We start from the raw sequence: 22181 nt of genomic DNA, 5'->3' as shown, positions 1-22181 counted from the left end.
CTGGGAATTCCACATGGCTCCCCTGCACCTAGGGCCTAGAAGATCTCCAGACTCCCTTGCAGGAAAGTTCTAGATCTGATGATTCTAGATCCGACAATGAGAGGTTCTTACAGGACAAATGGCAGAAGTGGTAATGACTGGCAGGGGCTCCAGCAGACCCCATGCCTCAACACCTAGACACAAGCTTTATGCATGTAAGGTGATTCTAGGCGCAGCAGCAGTTTCCTGACATATGGATTACAACTGTAAGTCTGTGACCCTGAAACCAAAGACCAGGGAGGACCCCTCACTTCTGCTGCACCAGGCCACTCAGTGGCACCTAATTCCCCATATTAAATCCCCTTCTGCTTGAAATACCTAGAATGGTTTGTTTCCTGCAATTAACCAAACTAATACATCTTCAAATTCATCCATCAGACTACTTTTCTGAAAAATCATGACACTGCTCAAAATCCAGTGGTTCCCATCTCTAAAGAACCAATCTGAAGTCCTCAGTAAAACTTAACAGGCCCTTTGTAAGCTGGTTTTACCTTTTACCACCTCCTATAGCAGGAATCAGCAAACTCTCTGTAAAGGGCCAGAAAATAAAAGTGTTAGTCAGCTTTTTGTCACTGGAACAAATACTTGAGGGAAACAAAGAAAGAAAGATTTATTTTGGCTCACGGTTTCAGCCAATGGTTGGCTGGCTCCATTGCTTTGGGCCTGAGGTAAGGCAGAACACATCATGGAAGAAGGGTGTGGCAGAGAAAAGCTACTCAACTTCTAAGCCAAGAAGCAGAGGGACGAGATACAGTCCTCTCCCTGCAACTGGACTCCACTATTACAGCTTCCACCGCTTACCTCTCAAGAGTCCACTCAGACTCCAACTTCATCAGTGGATAAATCCACTGATTCAGTCACTTCCCAAATGTCCCACCTCTGTACATTGCTGCATTGGGGACTAAGACCTTAACACACAAGCCTCTGAGGGACTTTCCAGATCCAAACCATGACAGTATATTTTTCAGGCTTTGCTAACCATAACTGTCTCTGTCACAACTAAACTCTGCCATCATTGCAGGCAAACAGCAAAAGACAATTTGTAAACACACGAGGATGGCTAAATTCCAATAAAATTTTGTGCATAAAAACAAGTAATGAAGATAATAAAATTTATAAAACACACATCTGATAATGGTTTGCTATACAAAACACAAAGAACTCCTAAAACTCAACAATAATAACCGGATTTTAAAAAATGAACAAAAAGACCAAAATATGTTAATGTGCATGTATAAATATGTCACAACAAAACACATTACTCTCTGCATAATTAAGATATATTAACCGAAAAAAAAAAAGATGGGACAAAAGATCTGAATAGACACCTTCCAAAAAAAAAAAAAAAAACATAGATGGCAAATAAGCATATGAAAAGATGCTTCATTTGATATATCATACAACTGAAACAATGAAATACCAGTAGACACTCATTAAAATAGCAGTATCAGAACATGACAACACCAAATGCCAAAGAGGATGTAGAACAACAGAAACTTCTGCTCATTGCTGGTGGAAAAATGGCATCACCATTTTGGAAGACAGTTTGACAGTTTCTAATAAAACTAAGAGCACCTATGTTCACAGCTACTAGGAAGGCTGAGGAAGGAGCAGGCAGGAGCACTGCTTGAGCCCTGGAGTTCAAGATCAGGCAGGGCAACACAGTGAGACCCTATCTATTTGGGGGGAAAAAAAAAAAATTCCTAAGAACACTCCTGCCATGCAATCCAGAGATCCCATTCCTTTATATTTAGCTAAGCAAGGTAAAAAAAAAAAAAAAAAAAAAAAAAAAAACCTTCTCTCCACACAAAAACCTACACACAGATATTAATAAGACTTTTATTCATAATTGCCAAAATTTGAAGGCAAGCAAGGTATTTTTCAGCAAGTGAATAAGTGAATAAACCGTGGTACATTCAGAGAATGAAATAGTATTCAGCATTAAAAAGAAATCAAGACATGAAAAGACACGGAAAAAATATATATTACTACATGAAAGAAGCCAATCAGAAAGGACTACAAATCACATGATTCCAACTATATGTCATTTTGGAAAAGTGAAACTATGAAAACAGTGAAAAGATCAGTACCAGGGCTGGGGGAAGGAAGGATGAATAGATAAGCACAGGCAGTGAAGCTCTATATGATGCAGTACTCATCTGCGAAAACCCACAGAATGGATACCACCCACAGGGGACCCTAACATAACCATGAACTTTGAGTGACAATGATGTGTCAATGTGGGTTTGCCGATTCTAACAAGCATACCTCTTTGGTGGGAGAAGAGTATATAACAGGGGAGGTCATGGGTGGGGACAGGAGGCACATGGGAACTCCGTTCCTACTGTTCAACTTTGCAAAACTGCTCTTAAAAAATAAAAATAAAAACAAGCAGCAGGGCTGGGGTTGTGACTCAGAGGCAGAGCACTTGCTTAGCATATGTGAGGCACTGGGTTTGATACTCAGCACCCCATAAAAATAAATAAATGAAATGAAGTTATTATGTCCAACTACAACTAAAAAAATATTTTAAAAAACAAGCAGCAGGGGGTTGGGGTTGTGGCTCAGTGGTAGAGCGCTCGCCTCGCACATGTGAGACCCTAGGTTCGATCCTCAGCACAACATAAAAATAAACAAAATAAAGATATTGTGCCCATGTATAACTTAAAAAATATTTAAAAAAAAAAAACAAGCAGCAGGCTGGATTTGGCCAATAAACCATAGTTTTCTATAGTGATCATTCACATCCACACCAACATTACCAAACGACTCCTGTTTCCTCGAAGATGCCAAGCTCTCTTATTCCCATTTGCCTTTGCCCAGGCTGTACACTCTGCCTGCAGTGTCATCCCCGACTCCAACTTCACTGGTCCAGCAAAGTCCTTTGAAATGCTGCTCAAGTGTGTGAGAACATCTCTAAATCCCCAGGGTAGATTTAGGTACACTTCCCATAACATCCCTCTTGCATGCGTACATACCAGCACCATGGGATCTGTCACACTGGACTGTGATTTTTTTTCACCCAAATATGTTTCCTGCTAGAGACAGTCCTTGATATCATGAACCAAGACTTTTCATCTTTTTGTGATCATGACCTAGCTCAGCACCTGGCATTCAAAGTGTGGGAAATGGTTACTGCCTTCAACTGCCTTCCTTCTTCCTAGTTCCTACCCAGCTTTCTGGTACTCGCCACATCCCGCTAGGCTCATACAGAGGAAATGCCAAATAAATACCTACGAAAAAACAGATCTGAATAAATAAATGTATCATGCAGCATGCATCACTATAGTTAATTCATAATTAATAATATCAATATATAATTTAATGTGTGATTAACTTCCATGATTACTTTTCAATGTGTGGCTTGGAGAATGCCCTTTTCCACAATCTGAATCTACTCCATACACACCAACTGCTCAGAAACAAGGGTGCAGGCTCCCTGTGAGCAGGGATGGTGTCCTGGTTATCACTGTAGGAATAGATGAATTACACAGATTCCTTTCTCTTCCCTAGCAATAGTATAATGAGGCCACAGCCAGGTCTTAAGGAAAAGCTGGTGAGTGGGAGGCTGTACAGGTGCTACATTCAGTTTCATGTTTCTTATATCTACAAATAAAGGAGCTTTTAGTTGTCTCAAAGGAAGAAGGGGTGGCAATGGCCAACAATGACTGAGAGAATGGCCCAGTTCCCAAGGCTCAAGCTCCCAACCACCCTCTTTCCCTGTCAGCTCTGCTTCCTGATCCACATCACCCACCCCTACCCCCGCCCTCCAGGACTTCCTGAAGTGTTCCCAGCAGGCTCACACTGGACAAGTTTATTTTTCTTTCCTTTCTGGGATAGGCTGTCTGCAGACATAGCCGATGAGCTATTTAGAGCTCACCAGAGACCTTGGGGCTTTATAAGGCTCCAAGAATATAGCTCTTTTAAATCTTCAGAGATCATTAATGCCAAGGCAAGGGAGACAATAAATCTGATATATTTTCATCAAAGCAGGACAACAAAGAAGAGTAAAGGAGAAAGAGTGAAAACTATCACAAGAGGTTCTCAAACTTTCACATTTAAGAGAATCACCAAGAGGAGCATGTTAAAATGCAGGTTTAGACCCAGAGTAGCCAATACTGACGGCTGGCGGGGGACACAGGCAAATCCAAGGCCTCCAGCCTTTCACCCCACCCCACCCCCACATTCACTTACATTTTTATACCAAATCACATATGTACATAATAAAGGAAAATAAGGTGGTTAAGCCCCCACATACAGCTTCCTAACCAAGGTCCTTTATACTGTTTTCAGACCTATGAATGAAAACCTTGATGATGCTTAAAGCAAATTAAGTGTGTTCTTCCTTTTGTTGTTGTTATTCGCTTCCCTTTCTGACTATGGAAACTTTATAGGAACTCCAGCCTGAGGAACCAGCTGTTGGAGGGAGCCTTGGGCAGTGCCTGGAGGGCAGCATGGCTAGCCACAGACAATCTATGGGAAATGGGAAGAAAAGTCACAGGTGACCAAGAAACAGCAAACCACAAAAACACTCAAGACATCCTGGCTTTTCATTCTTCAGCAGGAAATTTCACAACCATCGGTAATCTAACGGTAACTCCAAAGAGAGTGGCCAGTACCAGCAGGGACCCTCTTCTGGGTTCTTTCCTACCCCATATACACTCCACTGGGCCCCTAAGACAGTGTACTGAACCACTGGCAAGAATGACCATCTCTGCAAACTTCCATCTCCCTCTCTCCTTGGTCCTCCCACTCTCACACACTGGTTTCTTCTCTCTCATAGTTTTATTCGCCTGTTTGTCTAGTCTCTGTTACTTCATGAAGATTGGACTCACTGTAAAGAGTGGAGGCCATGCTCCGACATTCCTGGTGGGGCATACACACAATACCAGGTACACAAGACCTTCACAGGGATTCCAACATGGCGGCGGGCGCGGTGAGATCAAGTCTCTGACCTATTCAGCTGTGTGGGCATAGGGAGTCGTAAACAACCTAAATCTGTTTGCTCAGGATCACTAGGCAATGCTGAGCTGACGTGGATCTGGGGCGAACAGTCTGGGACTCTCAGAACACACACTGAGCCCAGATCGGCTGAATTCAAGCTCCCGTTCGCCTGCTTCCCGCAGACAAACAGCTGTGACTCAGCACTAATCCATCCGGCTGAAACAACTGGTCAGCCCTTCTCATCCTACGGAGGTAAATGCCTACCGAGCCTTCATAGGTAGTGGCCACAGGTTTGAAACGGGGCTTGGGAGAGACAGTAAGGACCCACCCGTTGCATTGGTCGCCCGGCAAAGGGAAACGAACTGTCGCCTTTGCAAGAGACACCACCATGGCAGAGAACTGACGTCATCAGACTGTGGCAGAGGAGATAACTTCACTGAAACCTGCGGCTACAGGTGTGTAATTCCCTAGCCTTCCCTCTCTACACATCGGGGAAACCTTAAGGGCCCCTCCCAGCTCTCCCGTGAGGGCCCCTCCCAGCTCTCCCGTGAGCACGATAGCCAGACCGAGGGAATCAGAGGTGGCACGGGACCTACCGCTCCCACCAGGGCTGACTGCTGAGGCCTCTTGCACCAGCTACCGGGGGCGTGGCTACCGGAGGGCAAGTAAAATTCGCTGAGGATTCTCAGCCCCAAGCTCTACAAACTTAGGGTCTGAGGGAATGGCAAACTGGAAGAGTGTGCCCAGTCATTCATGAAAACAGGGCTCCCAGGAGCAGGAGACCTGGCGTGTAGCCAGTATTGTGGTGAGAGGGGCCTGGCTAGAGGAAAAGTGGGAAGTGACTAGACACAAGAGGAGGCCCTAGGCACTCAGGATTGGAGACTCGCCCAGTCTGGGAGGAGCTGCTGCACAGTGATTGGTTCCCGCGTATTGACAGGAGAAACTTGGCCTGGTGGGCACAGCGCCACCTACTGGAAGAGAAGTTAATCAAACTCTAAGACGGCATTTATTAGGTTTTTTTTTCTTTTTTTCTTTTCTCTTTTTTTTTTTGATTTGGGTTTTTCTTTCATTTTCATTTTTCTTTCTTGTTGTTTCTTTAAATTTTTTTTACAATTTTTTTTAAATTTTTTTTCTTCTAATTTTAATTTTAAACTTTTTTAATTATTTTTTTTAATTTTTTTCTTTTTTTGTTTCCTATTTTTTTTCTTCTTTTGTCTTTTCATTTCTCTTATCCCCCCTTCCTTGAATTCTACCTGCTTACTCTCATTCTCTTTAGTGACTTCTTCCCTTCCCTTCTAATACCTTTCCTCCCAAGCATCAAATAAATTTATAGGAGTAAACAGTAACTCAGCAGTCAAACAGAACAAGAAGTAACATGAGCAGCTTCAAAAAGCAAGGAAGAAAAGGAGTACAAACAATGCAGGACAGCCTAAATATTCAGGAGGACCTAGAGTCATCAGAAAAATGGTCATATAAAGAACTCAAGGAACACCTTAGACAGATGGAATGGAACCTTAAAGAGGATACAAACAGCAAATTCAAGCAGCGAAAGAACACATTGAGAATGAATTACATAAACAGATAAAAGAAGAAGTTAAGCATCTTTATCAGGAGATAGAGATTATAAAAAATAATCAAACAATAATTATAGAAATGAAGGAAACAATAAACCAAATTAAAAACTCAATTGAGAGTATCACTAACAGAGTGGAGCAAGTAGAAGCCAGAACGTCAGATAATGAAGACAAAATATATCATCTTGAAAAGAGTCTAGCCAACTCAGAAAGGCTGGTAAAAAATCACGAGAAAAACATCCAAGAGTTATGGGATAACATAAAAAAACCAAACTTACGAGTCATCGGGATAGAAGAAGGTACAGAGATTCAAACCAAGGGAATGAGTAACCTGCTGAATGAAATAATCACAGAAAACTTTCCAGAAATAAAAAAGGAAACAGATATACAAATTGAAGATGCATACAGGACACCGAGCACACAAAATCACAGTAGACAAACGCCAAGACACATTGTTATGAAGATATCCAATATACAGAACAAAGAGAAAATATTAAAAGCTACAAGAGAAAGGAGACAGATTACATTCAGGGGTAAACCAATAAGGTTAACAACGGATTTTTCATCACAGACACTGAAAGCAAGAAGGTCGTGGAACAATGTATTTCAAACACTGAAAGACAATGGATGCCAACCAAGAATTCTGTATCCAGCAAAATTAAGCTTCAGGTATGACAACGAAATAAAAATCTTTCATGATAAACAAAAGTTAAAAGAATTTGCAGCCAGAAAACCAGCATTGCAAAGCATTTTGAGCAAAACACTACATGAGGAAGAAACGAAAAACAATAACCAAAACCATCAGTGGGAAGTGCCTCGGTAAAGACAGAGGGCAAGGGGAAAGATAATCATGGAGAAACAAACTAAATTTTTTTAAAAAAGGATAAATAATCAAACATGGATGGAAGTACAAACCATATATCAATAGTAACCCTGAATGTTAATGGCTTAAACTCTCAAATAAAGCGACATAGGCTGGTATCATGGATTAAAAAAACAAATCCAACAATATGCTGCCTCCAGGAGACACATCTGATTGGAAAAGACATACACAGGCTGAAGGTGAAAGGATGGGAAAAAATATACCATGCACACGGTCCTCGTAAGCAAGCAGGGGTGGCCATCCTCATATCGAATAAAATCGACTTCAAGACTAAGTTAATCAAAAGGGATAAAGAAGGACATTATATACTGTTAAAAGGAACCATTCACCAACAAGACATAACAATTATCAATATTTATGCACCAAATAATGGTGCTGCGACATTCATAAAACAAATTCTCCTCAAGGTCAAGAATCAAATAGACCACAACACAATAATTATGGGTGACTTCAACACACCTCTCTCACCATTGGACAGATCCTCCAAACAAAAGTTGAATAAAGAAACTATAGAACTCAATATCACAATCAATAACCTAGACTTAACTGACATATATAGAATATATCAACCATCATCAAATGGATATACTTTTTTCTCAGCAGCACATGGATCCTTCTCAAAAATAGACCATATATTATGCCATAGGGCAACCCTCAGTAAATATAAAGGGGTGGAGATAATACCATGCATTTTATCTGACCATAATGGAATGAAACTGGAAATCAATGATAAAAGAAGGAAGGAAAAATCCTACATCACATGGAAAATGAACAATATGTTACTGAATGATCAATGGGTTACAGAAGACATAAAGGAGGAAATCAAAAAATTCTTAGAGATAAATGAAAATACAGACACAACATATCAGAATCTATGGGACACAATTAAAGCAGTTTTAAGAGGAAAATTCATCGCCTGGTGGTCATTCCTCAAAAACAGAAAAAAACAACAAATAAATGAGCTCACACTTCATCTCAAAGCCCTAGAAAAGGAAGAGCAAAACAACAGCAAATGTAGCAGAAGGCAAGAAATAATTAAAATCAGAGCGGAAATCAATGAAATTGAAACAAAAGAAACTATTGAAAAAATTAACAAAACTAAAAGTTGGTTCTTCGAAAAAATAAATAAGATCGACAGACCCTTAGCCATGCTAACGAAGAGAAGAAGAGAGAGAACTCAAATTACTAGCATACGGGATGGAAAAGGCAATATCACAACAGACACTTCAGAAATACAGAAGATAATCAGAAATTATTTTGAATCCTTATACTCCAATAAAATAGAAGATAGTGAAGACATCGATAAATTTCTTAAGTCATATGATTTGCTCAGACTGAGTCAGGAGGATACACACAATTTGAACAGACCAATATCAATGGATGAAATTGAAGAAGCCATCAAAAGACTACCAACCAAGAAGAGCCCAGGACTGAATGGGTATACAGCGGAGTTTTACAAAACCTTTAAAGAAGAATTAATACCAATACTTTTCAAGTTATTTCAGGAAATAGAAAAAGAGGGAGCTCTTCCAAATTCATTCTATGAGGCCAACATCACCCTGATTCCGAAACCAGACAAAGACACCTCAAAGAAAGAAAACTACAGACCAATATCTCTAATGAACCTAGATGCAAAAATCCTCAATAAAATTCTGGCGAATCGGATACAAAGGCACATCAAAAAAATTGTGCACCATGATCAAGTAGGATTTATCCCTGGGATGCAAGGCTGGTTCAATATACGGAAATCAATAAATGTTATTCACCACATCAATAGACTTAAAGATAAGAACCATATGATCATCTCGATAGACGCAGAGAAAGCATTCGACAAAGTACAGCATCCCTTTATGTTCAAAACATTAGAAAAACTAGGGATAACAGGAACTTACCTTGACATTGTAAAAGCTATCTATGCTAAGCCTCAGGCTAGCATCATTCTGAATGGACAAAAGTTAAAGGCATTCCCTCTAAAATCCGGAACAAGACAGGGATGCCCTCTATCTCCACTTCTATTCAATATAGTTCTCGAAACACTGGCCAGAGCAATTAGACAGACGAAAGAAATTAAAGGCATAAAAATTGGAAAAGAAGAACTTAAATTATCACTATTTGCAGATGACATGATTCTATACCTAGAAGACCCAAAAGGGTCTACAAAAAAACTACCAGAACTAATAAATGAATTCAGCAAAGTGGCAGGATATAAAATCAACACGCATAAATCAAAGGCATTTCTGTATATCAGCGACAAAACTTCCGAAACGGAAATGAGGAAAAACACTCCATTCACAATATCCTCAAAAAAAATAAAATACTTGGGAATCAACCTAACAAAAGAGGTGAAAGATTTATACAATGAAAACTACAGAACCCTAAAGAGAGAAGTAGAAGAAGATCTTAGAAGATGGAAAAATATACCCTGTTCATGGATAGGCAGAACTAACATTATCAAAATGGCGATATTACCAAAAGTTCTCTATAGGTTTCACGCAATGCCAATCAAAATCCCAACGGCATTTCTTGTAGAAATAGATAAAGCAATCATGAAATTCATATGGAAAAATAAAAGACCCAGAATAGCAAAAGCAATTCTAAGCAGGAAGTGTGAATCAGGCGGTATAGCGATACCAGATTTCAAACTATATTACAGAGCAATAGTGACAAAAACAGCATGGTACTGGTACCAAAACAGGCAGGTGGACCAATGGTATAGAATAGAGGACACAGAGACTAATCCACAAAGTTACAACTATCTTATATTTGATAAAGGGAATAAAAGCATGCAATGGAGGAAGGATAGCATCTTCAACAAATGGTGTTGGGAAAACTGGAAATCCATATGCAACAAAATGAAACTGAATCCCTTTCTCTCGCCATGCACAAAAGTTAACTCAAAATGGATCAAGGAGCTTGATATCAAATCAGAGACTCTGCGTCTGATAGAAGAAAAAGTTGGCTCCGATCTACAGATTGTGGGGTCGGGCTCCAAATTCCTTAATAGGACACCCATAGCACAAGAGTTAATAACAAGAATCAACAAATGGGACTTACTTAAACTAAAAAGTTTTTTCTCAGCAAGAGAAACAATAAGAGAGGTAAATAGGGAGCCTACATCCTGGGAACAAATCTTTACTCCTCACACTTCAGATAGAGCCCTAATATCCAGAGTATACAAAGAACTCAAAAAATTAGACAATAAGGTAACAAATAACCCAATCAACAAATGGGCCAAGGACCTGAACAGACACTTCTCAGAGGAGGATATACAATCAATCAACAAGTACATGAAAAAATGCTCACCATCTCTAGCAGTCAGAGAAATGCAAATCAAAACCACCCTAAGATACCATCTCACTCCAGTAAGATTGGCAGCCACTAGGAAGTCAAACAACAACAAGTGCTGGCGAGGATGTGGAGAAAAAGGTACACTTGTACATTGCTGGTGGGACTGCAAATTGGTGCGGCCAATTTGGAAAGCAGTTTGGAGATTCCTGGGAAAGCTGGGAATGGAACCACCATTTGACCCTGCTATTGTCCTTCTCGGACTATTCCCTGAAGACCTTAAAAGAGCATGCTACAGGGATACTGCCACATCAATGTTCATAGCAGCACAATTCACAATAGCTAGACTGTGGAACCAACCCAGATGCCCTTCAATAGATGAATGGATAAAAAAAATGTGGCATCTATATACAATGGAGTACTATGCAGCAATAAAAAATGACAAAATCATAGAATTTGCAGGGAAATGGATGGCACTAGAGCAGATTATGCTTAGTGAAGCTAGCCAATCCCTAAAAAACAAATACCAAATGTCTTCTTTGATATAATGAGAGCAAATATGAACAGAGCAGGGAGGAAGAGTAGGAAGAAAAGATTAACATTAAACAGAGACATGAGATGGGAGGGAAAGGGAGAGAAAAGGGAAATTGCATGGAAATGAAGGGAGACCCTCATTGCTATACAAAATTACATATAAGAGGTTGTGAGGGGAATGGGAAAATAAACAAGGAGAGAAATGAATTACAGTAGATGGGGTAGAGAGAGAAGATGGGAGGGGAGGGGAGGGGGGATAGTAGGGGATAGGAAAGGTAGCAGAATACAACAATTACTAATAGGGCATTATGTAAAATTGTGGATGTGTAACTGACGTGATTCTGCAATCTGCATTTGGGGTAAAATTGGGGGTTCATAACCCACTTCAATCTAATGTATGAAATATGATATGTCAAGAGCTTTGTAATGTTGTGAACAACCAATAAAAAAAAATTTTTAAAAAAAGACCTTCACAGCCCAAACCCACTTAGGCAAGCTTCCCAAGGGGTCTTGTTCCAGCAAAAGAAGCTAAAACTGAGAGAACTTTAAAGGGTACTGGAGGTACTCCCAGCGCCAACCTGCACACACTGTTCTAGGGGCTTCAAAATGTAAGAGGCATAGCCACCGTGACCCTAGGGTGAGGAACACTGGAGAAGGATGCCACACAGGATGGCACATTAACAGGCATAATCCTGGGGTACAACACAAAGCTGTCCTCACTCCAATCAAATACTGAAGAGCATCAAACCAGCCCCCTCGGGACACCAAGCTCGGTGCTGTTGTGATACAGGACCAGGATACCAGCTTATCTCTGAACCCATTCCTTCAAGTTTCCCCAAAAATTCTCAGATCTAAGATTCCTAAGTGGCAAAAGTGTGGCCTCAGAGGCCAATGTGAAGCATCGATTTAGAATCAATAGCTATATATATATAAACTGGGTGGAATAAAAATAGGTGGCTATTATTGAACCTAGAGAAACCCAAAGGCCTGAAATCTGTCTCTTCAAGGGCAAATGACAATTTCTCCATCACTACTATTCAGCTTCCTTAGGTTGGTAGGTAATGCTTTTATTTTTTTATCATGAAATATAACATGTGAACACAGGATATATGAAATATATATTTTTAAAGAAGAAGAAAGTGATCATGTGAGATCCACCCAGGCTAAGAAATGACGTGGCTCTAGAAACTTGCTCTATGTGCTTTTCCTCATTCCCATTTCCTCACTACCAAGATAATCATTCTCCTGAATGCAGGGTGAATTATTCCTATCCATTTCATTGATCTGCTCTGTGTTTTGTTGAGATGGGGGTCTCGCCATGTTGCCCAGACTGGCCTCAAACTCCTGGGCTCAAGCCTAAACAGCTGGAACTACCACATGCCAGCTTCCCTATCCATTTTTTATAGTTTTACCACCTATGAAGGAATCTAGAATAAATGTATTGTTTAGTTTAGCATTTTTTAATTTCATATAAATGGCATCACACAATCTTTTTTTCCTGTGATCTAGTTCTGGTGTTCACATTTTTCTGAGATTCTACCATGTTGACCTAACTGACTTTCAACCACATTTACTATGGGAAAATATTCCACTGTAGGAGCATACAAGTTATATTAACTGTTTATTAATTCAACCAGACCCACTATCTGGTTGCAAACAAATTTATGTCATATGAATTGTGCTATAATGCCATGCTGGCTTCCATGTGGCAGACCAGATGGTAGACAATTAGAGATGCTTCACCCTATTGTTCTTCAAGAGTAAGATACCAGACTAGAGATATAGTTCAGCTGGTAGAGTGCTTGCCTTGCATGCACAAGGCCCTGGGTTCAATCCCCAGCACCAAAAAAAAAAAAAAAAGTAAGATCCCAGGGATTTTTGAGATCTGGCTCAGCAAGCAGATGATAGCTCTGCCAAGTAAGTTTGGTAGCTGAATCCCTCAGAGCAAACCCTCCACAGTCCCAGTTCCATAGCTCTACAAAGGAGGACAGAGAGGAAAGGAGAGGCTGCTTTGACACTGCAGTCCTCACCTCCATGGACACGTCACAGCACCTTTGCTTGATCATGGTGCACAGAACCAAGTCCAAGAAAAGCCTACCCTTCAGACAGTGAAAGCTAAATATTTAGTCTATGAGGCAGCAGGCAGAAGCCCATCATTCTCCCTGCCCCAGAGAACTAAGAAAGCAGAGTATTGCCCTTGAATCTCAAAGGTTCAACTCACCACCTCCCACCCTCGGCCCTTGATAAATGCATTGACAATGCCTCACTTCTCAGGTTTGGGGGGGTGTGCACACAATAGCCTCCAGGTGCAAAGAAAAACCAAAGCCACCTTCAACAAGGGCTCCTGGGGGTGGAGGCCCTTAGAAAGACATAATCTCAGCTGATTCCAACAATAGCCCTGGGAGGCGGGCGATATCCCCTTTTTACAAGCCAAAAAAAAAAAAAAAAACTAAGGCTCTGAGAAGTTTAGTGATACAGCAAGTAAATAACAGGCCAGGATTTGATCTACACTTTTGGGTTCCAAAGCCCTATACTCTTGACCAGCAGACTATTCTATTAACTGCAGAAGTAAGCATATGTGCACAGTGACCTTAGACATGCAGAAGATACTGCCTTTGGGTCATATTTCCAAAAAATGTTTGCTGCTGAATAGCAGCAGGCTCTATATGAATACAGACTAAACATTTAGATGTCAGAGACATGTGAAAAATTCAGACTGAGTCCACTAAAGTGCTGCAACAGCTCAGCCGACTGAGGAAGACTCCCATGCCACCTAAGCTCTCCAGAAGTCCCTGGCCCCTCAATAATTCACTGGACATTAACCACCAATAACATCTACCATGCAGGATGGGCACAAGTGCATCCCATCCATTGAACTCTGGCTGCTGTTTTAACAGGCAACAATCCTCAGTACAAAGAAGGGTTATCAGGATCTATGAATTTCAAGGTTGATAAACTAGAGAAATTCAGAGACTAGCAAATAGGTTGACAATTGAGAGTCTAAACTTGTTAAGAGCTAGACTCTGCCTCCCAGAGGCAAAATTAACATCAGTGTGTTTGACACAAACTTTCCAAGTCCAACTAAAAAACCAAGCAGAGGTCACTAAGTACCGAAGCTAAAATGGCATCACTCGGGAAGAGAAATTCTAGAGCGTTCCTTGCCCCAGCTGGCCACCACTGAGGAGACAATCATGTGAGATCTCATCTGCATCATGGAACAGGAACAACTTCTCTTCTCCGAGATGTTCAAGAACACCAAGGCAATAACAGTTCAGGATCATTCCTTTGCTGACACAAGACTTGCAATCATATTGCCAATCCTAACCCTGTAAGACCTGACTACTTTTTCCACCTTGTAAGCCATCGAGCAAGTCATGGAAAGTGAGAATGGTCTTCAGAGTGTTATGTAACACCTTTGCAGAGACTTGGAGAAATGACAACAGGGAATGGCCCTTCAGCTTCCAATGATGTTACAGACAAAAGATCCTCTCCTGCCCATCCCACCCAGACACTTTCCAGTTACCACACCTTCATAAACCCACAAAACCACCACTCTGGAGAAGTTCATTGCTGTCCTCGGAGGAATATGTCAAGATACCATTGGTAGGGGCTAGGGCTGTAGCTCAGTGGTACAGCACTTGCCTCACATGTGTGAGGCACTGGGTTCAATCCTCAGCATCACATAAAAATTAATTAATTAATTAACTAATTAAAATAAAGGTATTGTGTCCATCTACAACTAAAAATATATATTTTTTTTAAAAAAGATGCCATTGGTGTTGGCTGAAATTAAACTCCATTTTTCAAATCATTATTCCCATTTTCTGGGATGTATTTGGAAAAAAAATTTATCAGTTATTCACCCACTCTTAGTAGATAATAAAATTTACAAACTATATTCATATGATTATTCTTTTCTTTAAACTTCCCTTGAATGTCTGGGGATTTTGTGCATTGTTATAAACAAACAAGCACAGGGCCCAATCCGCTTCTGCGGCTCTCTAGTACACTTAAAGCTATTCTCCTACCTAAAAATTAGGTTGCCATGGAAATGAGTTTTGCACCATTAATTCAAGTAAAGGTGGGAATTCCATTCAAAGAAATTACATAATTTGTGATATGCATAGCAATTATTATATAACACAGACTCTTAAGTACACAAGGTTTTAACCAACACTCAAAAGGGTCCACTGGCCAGGCACAGTGGCACACTCCTACAATCCCAGCAGCCCAGGAGGTTAAGACAGGAGGATCAAGAACTCACGTGAGGCACTAAGCAACTCAGCAAGATCCTGTCTCTAAAAAGGGCTAGGCATGCAGCTCAGTGGTCATGTGCCCCTTGGTTCAGTCCCCGCTATCTCCCCCCAAACAAAAATCCACTGGCCACCCCCCAAAAAGAGAAACACTTGATCAGAAAATTTCACAGCCAAAGACCATGTTCCAAGTACTTTTATACGAATGCCAGAAGGACAACTAGGTTCACCATGGCCCCTGATGTATAAAAAAACAATCAAGTTCTCTGTTCAACAGGTTCTTTCAGCCTGGCACAATGGCACACACCTATAACCCCAGCGACCTGGGAGGCTGAGGAAGAAGGATCACAATTTAACAAACCCTATCTCAAAGTGAAAAATAAAAAGGACTGGGGATATAGCTCAGTGGTAGAGCACCACCCAGGACCACAAAAAAAAAAAAAAAAGTTCTTTCATCCCAACAACCAATTTAGTTAAACCCAATCTTTGCCAAGGAACCAATGAACCTTCAAAGAATCCTGAGGTCCCTACTCCCCTCTGGAACTCTTTATCATAGCAAATCAGGTATAAGATATCTGAAAATTTCCAGTAGTTTCTAACATAAATTGTTTTTTGCAACTTCCCAGTGTTTCTTCAATAGCTTCAGGTATCTGTCCAACTCCCTTCTCATCAACAAGGGGGGTCTTACCGGGATCTCCCTCCAAAGCAGTTTGTGCTGGGGGGTTGGTGCCGGTTCTCTGAAGCTACAGTTGTCCCACTGGATTCTCTTGAAGGTGGCTGTGATCCTAGAAAGGGGATCAATCAAAGAAAAAGATGGCAACATTGAGAAGCTCAACCCGTTTGAAAGTTGGCTACCAGGCACAGAACTCCCCTGTATTAGTCACCCACATGATGGAACATGGACATGGTGCCTGTTGTAGCCACTGGCACAAGAAATAATAGGGACAATTATGTGAGATCTTATCTGAGACATGGAACAGGAACACCTTTTCTTCTCCAAAACATTCAAGAATACCCAAGCTAATAACAGGCAGATGCCTTCTAAATTAAGTGAACTTCAACCTCACAAGCTGACAGAGAACAGATGGTAAGCATGCAAAGTGGGGGCAAACAATGGGGGCGTTTCTCCAGAGTGCAACCAGAGAGTTTTTAAAGCTGAATCAGACCATGACACTCTTCTACTGAAAGCCCTTCAGGAGCTTTCTGCCTCTCGGAAGGGGGTTCAACACCCCTACCATGGGCTCTAGGCTGCATGACCTGAGTGGACCTGCCTCTCCAGCCTCACCTCCACCACCGTCCGTGCTTCTCAGGTCCAGTCACCCTGGCACCTCTGTTCCCATCACAGGTTCAGCCATGCATTTTCCCCATGCCCCTTCCCCACGCCCCCAGCTTGGTCTGTCTAAGCTTCTCATCTTCTGGATTTCAACTTCCTCAAGGAAACTTCCCTGATCCCCCAGCTTAGATGAGATCCCCCAGAGCAGAGGAATCTCATACTATTCTGTGCCTTCTCGTCCACAGCTTCTGACAGGTAATTATTTACATATTTATTCATTTTACATCTAACTTCCCAAACAAGTAGACTATAAACTTCAAAAGAGTGGAAAAAATATGAATTTTGCCCATTATCATCTGGCTAGCACCTGGACTAAGACGTAGTATACATCTGTGCTCAATTATGTATTTCTGTGTTAAAGAAGTGACTGATACATGGTTTTTTCTCCATGCACCAAAAGTGCCCAAAGTACTGCTCAGCCCAGTGGAAGAATTCTTGCCAGCAGCCAAGGTCCAGCCAACCACTGAGATTCGTCTAATGGCCCTTGAATTAGAATTCAAATTTCACCCCTTTAAAGGTACAGAACACCTCTCTGGGGCCCTTAAAAGTACCACAGTTACGTCACATTTAACAAAAGATTTATTGAGAAAAATTATGGAGAAATTCAACCCATATCAGACCTCAGACTTCATTAAATAATTTCCTGCTAGATCCAAAGGTGACCAATTTCAGATTAGAGAAAAAGAAATAAACTACCAACATTTAGGACAGGTGGCGGGGAACGCTCTTCGGTTTTCCTATGCTGGCCTGTCTTTTGCTAGTGTGCATCTCTACAGGGCACACAGTCCCCTCCCCAGCTAACACCATCTCATAAAAACACCCTTAACGTCTCCAGGGATTTAACAGTATTTGGGAGAAGAAAAATGGACCAAACTCACTTTCACTAAAGATGTTTTATTTTCCAAAGTCCATGTGGAATTAAAAGATGTTTTTCTCTGCTCTCAATCCAAACAATAACACAAAGATGTGACATTTATTTTGGTCCTTGATCAGAAAGCAGTCCTTGAAAAATCATGTCGTGATTTTGAACTGGGAGGCTATGAAGAGTCTGGGCCAGCTGTGAGCCAGGACTGGTTAAGCAGTTCCCAAACCAAGACGTCTGGTGGTGAACCCAGCTCTCAGCATCTCCTGCCCCCTGCCCGGCCCGCCCTGTCCCGGCACAGCCCTGGGGAGCAGGGCGGCACTCACCGTCTGTCACGGCACTGCCATTAGGCACATTTCCCAAATCAACAGTCGGCCCGTCCAGGAAAATTGTCAGCTCTCCGCCTGAGACAACACTGCCTTTGTTCTCCGTCTGCAGGTTCAGAGTCAGCTGCGTGTTCTCCACTGTTGGGTACAAAATGCAACATGGATGGACTAAATCAAGTGCACCTTGAATTATGATTCTGTGTATCAGAACCTTCCACTTGGCCTACTCTGGCTTCCCTAGCAACGTTTTCCCTCGTCTTCAAATCTGTCTCGTGGAAGGAAAAATAAAGAGCGAGAAGGAACCTGCCTATGGTAATCGTGGTTCCATTAAGCTGGTGGGGAAACAGTTTTCTTTTTTTTTTCCTAAACATTTTCTATCACTAGGTTAACTACACAATTTCTACATGACTGATTTGTTTGCATATAGTTGCAGGACTGTGAGGGGAGAACAGGGATATTGATGGTCTGCTGAGGAGGAAACTGATTGCAAGGAGCATCCCACTACCCATAGAAGAACGAAGGGAAGAGAAACAGGCCAGACCCTAAGGAAACTTCAGCAAGAGACGTCTTTAGAGGCTTACTCTTTTCTCTTTTGTGATAAAAGATGGGGGTTTTTGGTCTTGTTTTGTTCCGTTTTATTGGTGATGGGGAGCAATCCTAGGCCTCATGCATGCTAAGCACATGCTCAATCACTAGGCTACACCCCCAGCCCCAAATGTTTCTAAAATTTTTAATCCTGCTGGGCATGATGATGCATGCCTGTAATCCCAGCTAATCAGGAGGCTGATAAAGGAGGATTGCAAATTCAAGGCCAGCCTCAGCATCACAGTAAAACCCTTTTTCAAAATCCAAACAAACAAAATAACATTTGGAATATAGAGGACATTTTTAAAACAATAAAAGCTCAATACAAACAAGTCAGTGTCATCAATCCTATGAGGAGAGCGAGACCAGCCAACTATGAGACCAGGTAAGAAGCAGTTTGGTCACCCAGCCCCTAGGCTACTAGGCAGAATCAGCCCTGGGGGCAAATAAAAAAAAAAGATGGGTAATCATGGCAGAAAAATGGAACAAAAAGAAGCAGCAGAAGCACTAACCCTAGGCGGACTAGAAATTGCTGCACACACCCCTAAAGCCACACCACCAGGCCTGGCACACTGAAAAGCTTCCATCCAGATAAATATTCTGTCCACACTGAACACTTCAGTTCTGTTCAGTGGAATCCGGTCAGGAGCTGTAACCTCCAAAAGCAGCAGCTTCAGCTCTCCATGGGCCTACAGCCCCACCACTCCTGCCCACGCTTTACTAAACCGATGGAAGAAAGTGCCACACCCTGGAACCTTCCTCCTTGCCCACCCTGCACCCAATCCACCACTTCCTTTCATTTCCTAGTTGATACTGTACTATTACAATCTAACTTACTGTTTTCCAGAACAAGGCTCAGTTTGTCTACGTAAGTGTTTCTACAAACATAAAGGTGAATTTGAGCACTTTCCAAGGATAAACACCCCCCACCAAGAAATAATAGAACAAAAAGTCAGTTTCAATTCTAAAAAGCAGATATTACCTTAAGAACTTAGCAAAAAAGTCTGAATCAATTTAAGGATCTCTTACAGAATATAGGAATCAGTTACCTTGCAGGCTCTGGGCTTTCCTAATATTTCCTACCATCCCTTCATCTCTCTTTCCTCTATTGATCTCTCCAATTCTTCTTTGCATGTGCTATTTTCAGACAGTTGGGGCCAAGGGCCTGGTAAGTTCTAAATGTTTCTATGAAATAACACTTGTACCTTAGAAACCAGTTCTTTCTAGAGTCAAAAAGAGGCTTTCACCACCAGCCCCACTTCATGAATGTGAGTGCACCATCTTGGCAGAGGAGCCTAAGGCCCCAGGCGAGCCCTTGGGTGACTGCAGCTCAGTCCACATGTCACTGCAATTTGGTGTGCAAGATCCCAGGCCAGGCCACACTGCTGAGTTGCTGCCAAATCCTGAATCACTGAAACTATGCAATGGTAAGTATGTGTGTGTTTATTTATTTATTAAAGTCAGGGAGTGTCTCCCCACTCCTATCCCCAGGCACAATCCAGCACCTAAGTCTCTAGCAACTCAGCAGGAGCGCAGAGTGGGCAGGCACAGTCAGGCCCCATGGTTCCAGTCTCAGTGCTACCTACCACTAAAGAACTCAGTAGCAATTAGCAAAGTACTCAACTTGAGCATTGATTTCCCTGCCTGCACCTTCTGCAGAAGACACAGGTCGAGAACTTAGCAGCACCTGGTAATCTGCTAATATGCTGCCATCCTCATCATTTGATTTCCCTTGGTCTAACTTAGCATTCCTTGCATGGTCACTCTAGCCCTTTCTCAGACTTTTTTAAGTTATAACAACAAACTCCACAAAATCTTCCAAGGTAAGCCACATAACTACCAAAGGACAAACTGTCTTGTCTTATTCCTAGAACACCTCCCAAAGACACCCAGCCTTTTGGATTCAACAGTACCACTGTTGGAACTGTGTTGATATAAACATTCTAGAAAGGCTCCCTGGATTCTCCCCCTGACATCCCAAAGCCCATCAATTTGTAAATGGAATATGAGCATGTTATCCTCCTTCCTGGAGGGATGATAATGTTTAATGGAAAGGTAGAGGAACAAAAGGCCCAAGCTACTAATTCTGCCCTCCATAATGATCACACTGCCATGGTTCTCTAAAATCACAGATGTAACTTGAATTTTTCTCTCCGTGGTCTCATCTTAAAGTTCTAATCCAGCTCTTCTGTCAAGTTTATCCACTAATGTCTTCAGCAGAGTCATATTCTTACAGGCTCAAAAGTTACCTTATAGCACTTTTAGTCACATTTTACCTTCCAAATCAGCTGGTGAGAGAAGTGGGGTTTGTTTTTTGTTTCTCTGTGTGTGTGTGTGTATGTGTGTGTGTGTGTGCACATGCGTGCACAAGCACGTGTGTTTTCCTTTAAATTAAGTTTTTGAGAACATAATCCTCCACTATTATACTACAAAGAGAGCCCTCTGGTCATATCATAACATAAGCAGGTGATCAAGTTTAGTGTCACCAAAAAACCCTGATGCCACAGGTTTCCTGAGGGGATTCAGTATGAAGTACACAAGGTCACTTTTTTTTTTTTTTAATTATTTTATTGTTGGTTGTTCAAAACATTACATAGTTCTTAATATACCATATTTCACACACAAGGTCACTTTTAAAGTTCTCTTACTAAAAGCATTTAACCTGAATCTAATCAAGCCTCTAAACCTACTTTCCAGTTCACATGAACTAAAGGTTAGAGAAACAGTTTGAATGATACCACAAGACAACCAGACAAATCCAGAATATGGGACATCTGTCAGATAACTCTCCTGGACTCTTTAAATGAACAAAATAAAGATCCACCAACAACTAAAAAAACTTATAACAAAAAGAAAGAAAGAAAACAAATACTATTTATGAATTTGTATTAAACCTTAGTTTAAAAAAAATTCTTCGGATAATTAAATAAATTTTCAAACAGACTAGATATTATTAGATGGTTCCTGAAGTTACTATTACTTTTCTTAGGTTTGACAGTAGCTCTATGATTTTAAATAAGAACATCCTTATTCTTGGGAGATGCCAAGTGGATTATGAGGATACCCACACTTATTCTCCAAGAGAATAGGCTGAAGATATTAGAAGTGAAGTGTCATGGAATTTTCAATTTATCTTCAAATGGTTCACAGGGGAAAATGCACACAGCCCCACACTCACACATACCAATACCAGATGTGGTAAAACGTCAACTGTGGGATCTAGGTGGAGGGCATTTGGATGGTCGTTGTATCACTCTTTGAAATCTCTGTATGTTTGCAAATTTTATAATAAATGGTTGCAAATTTTATAATAAAGGGTTGGAAAGAAGAACTTTTTTTTAAATTGGCAAGAATATTTAAAAAATTAAACGACTAAGAACAGAACACCCTATTATTTTTTTAAAAATTAAAATAATTAAAAAAAAAAAAAAAGCCGGAGCCAGGGGAGCCCTACAATGCATAATGGGACTAAAGAAACCATTAGCTAATTGAGTGACAGACTGGAGCATACAAGCAGGCTGAAAGGCTAAGTGTGACTGGAAAACATATCCTGGAATCTTAGT

At 41.1% G+C, this 22181-nt stretch overlaps 1 protein-coding gene across 2 annotated transcripts in view; it reads right to left on the bottom strand.

Moving 5' to 3' along the window:
• Positions 1-22181, bottom strand: part of WWP2 (WW domain containing E3 ubiquitin protein ligase 2) — a 139575-nt gene that overhangs the window by 67044 nt on the left and 50350 nt on the right. For both annotated transcript variants that reach the window (XM_081275514.1, XM_081275513.1), the window contains 2 exons: positions 18034-18171; positions 16201-16297 (listed from right to left, as the gene is read on the bottom strand). In XM_081275514.1, coding sequence (XP_081131640.1) covers positions 16201-16297; positions 18034-18171 — 235 coding nt within the window. The remainder of the gene's footprint in view (positions 1-16200; positions 16298-18033; positions 18172-22181) is intronic.

The sequence above is a fragment of the Spermophilus citellus genome (genome assembly GCF_964194105.1).
Source record: "Spermophilus citellus genome assembly, chromosome: 18".
In the NCBI taxonomy this organism is placed as follows: domain Eukaryota; kingdom Metazoa; phylum Chordata; class Mammalia; order Rodentia; family Sciuridae; genus Spermophilus; species Spermophilus citellus.
Note: the sequence above shows the minus strand (reverse complement) of the source record. Positions and strands in the feature narration are given on the sequence as shown.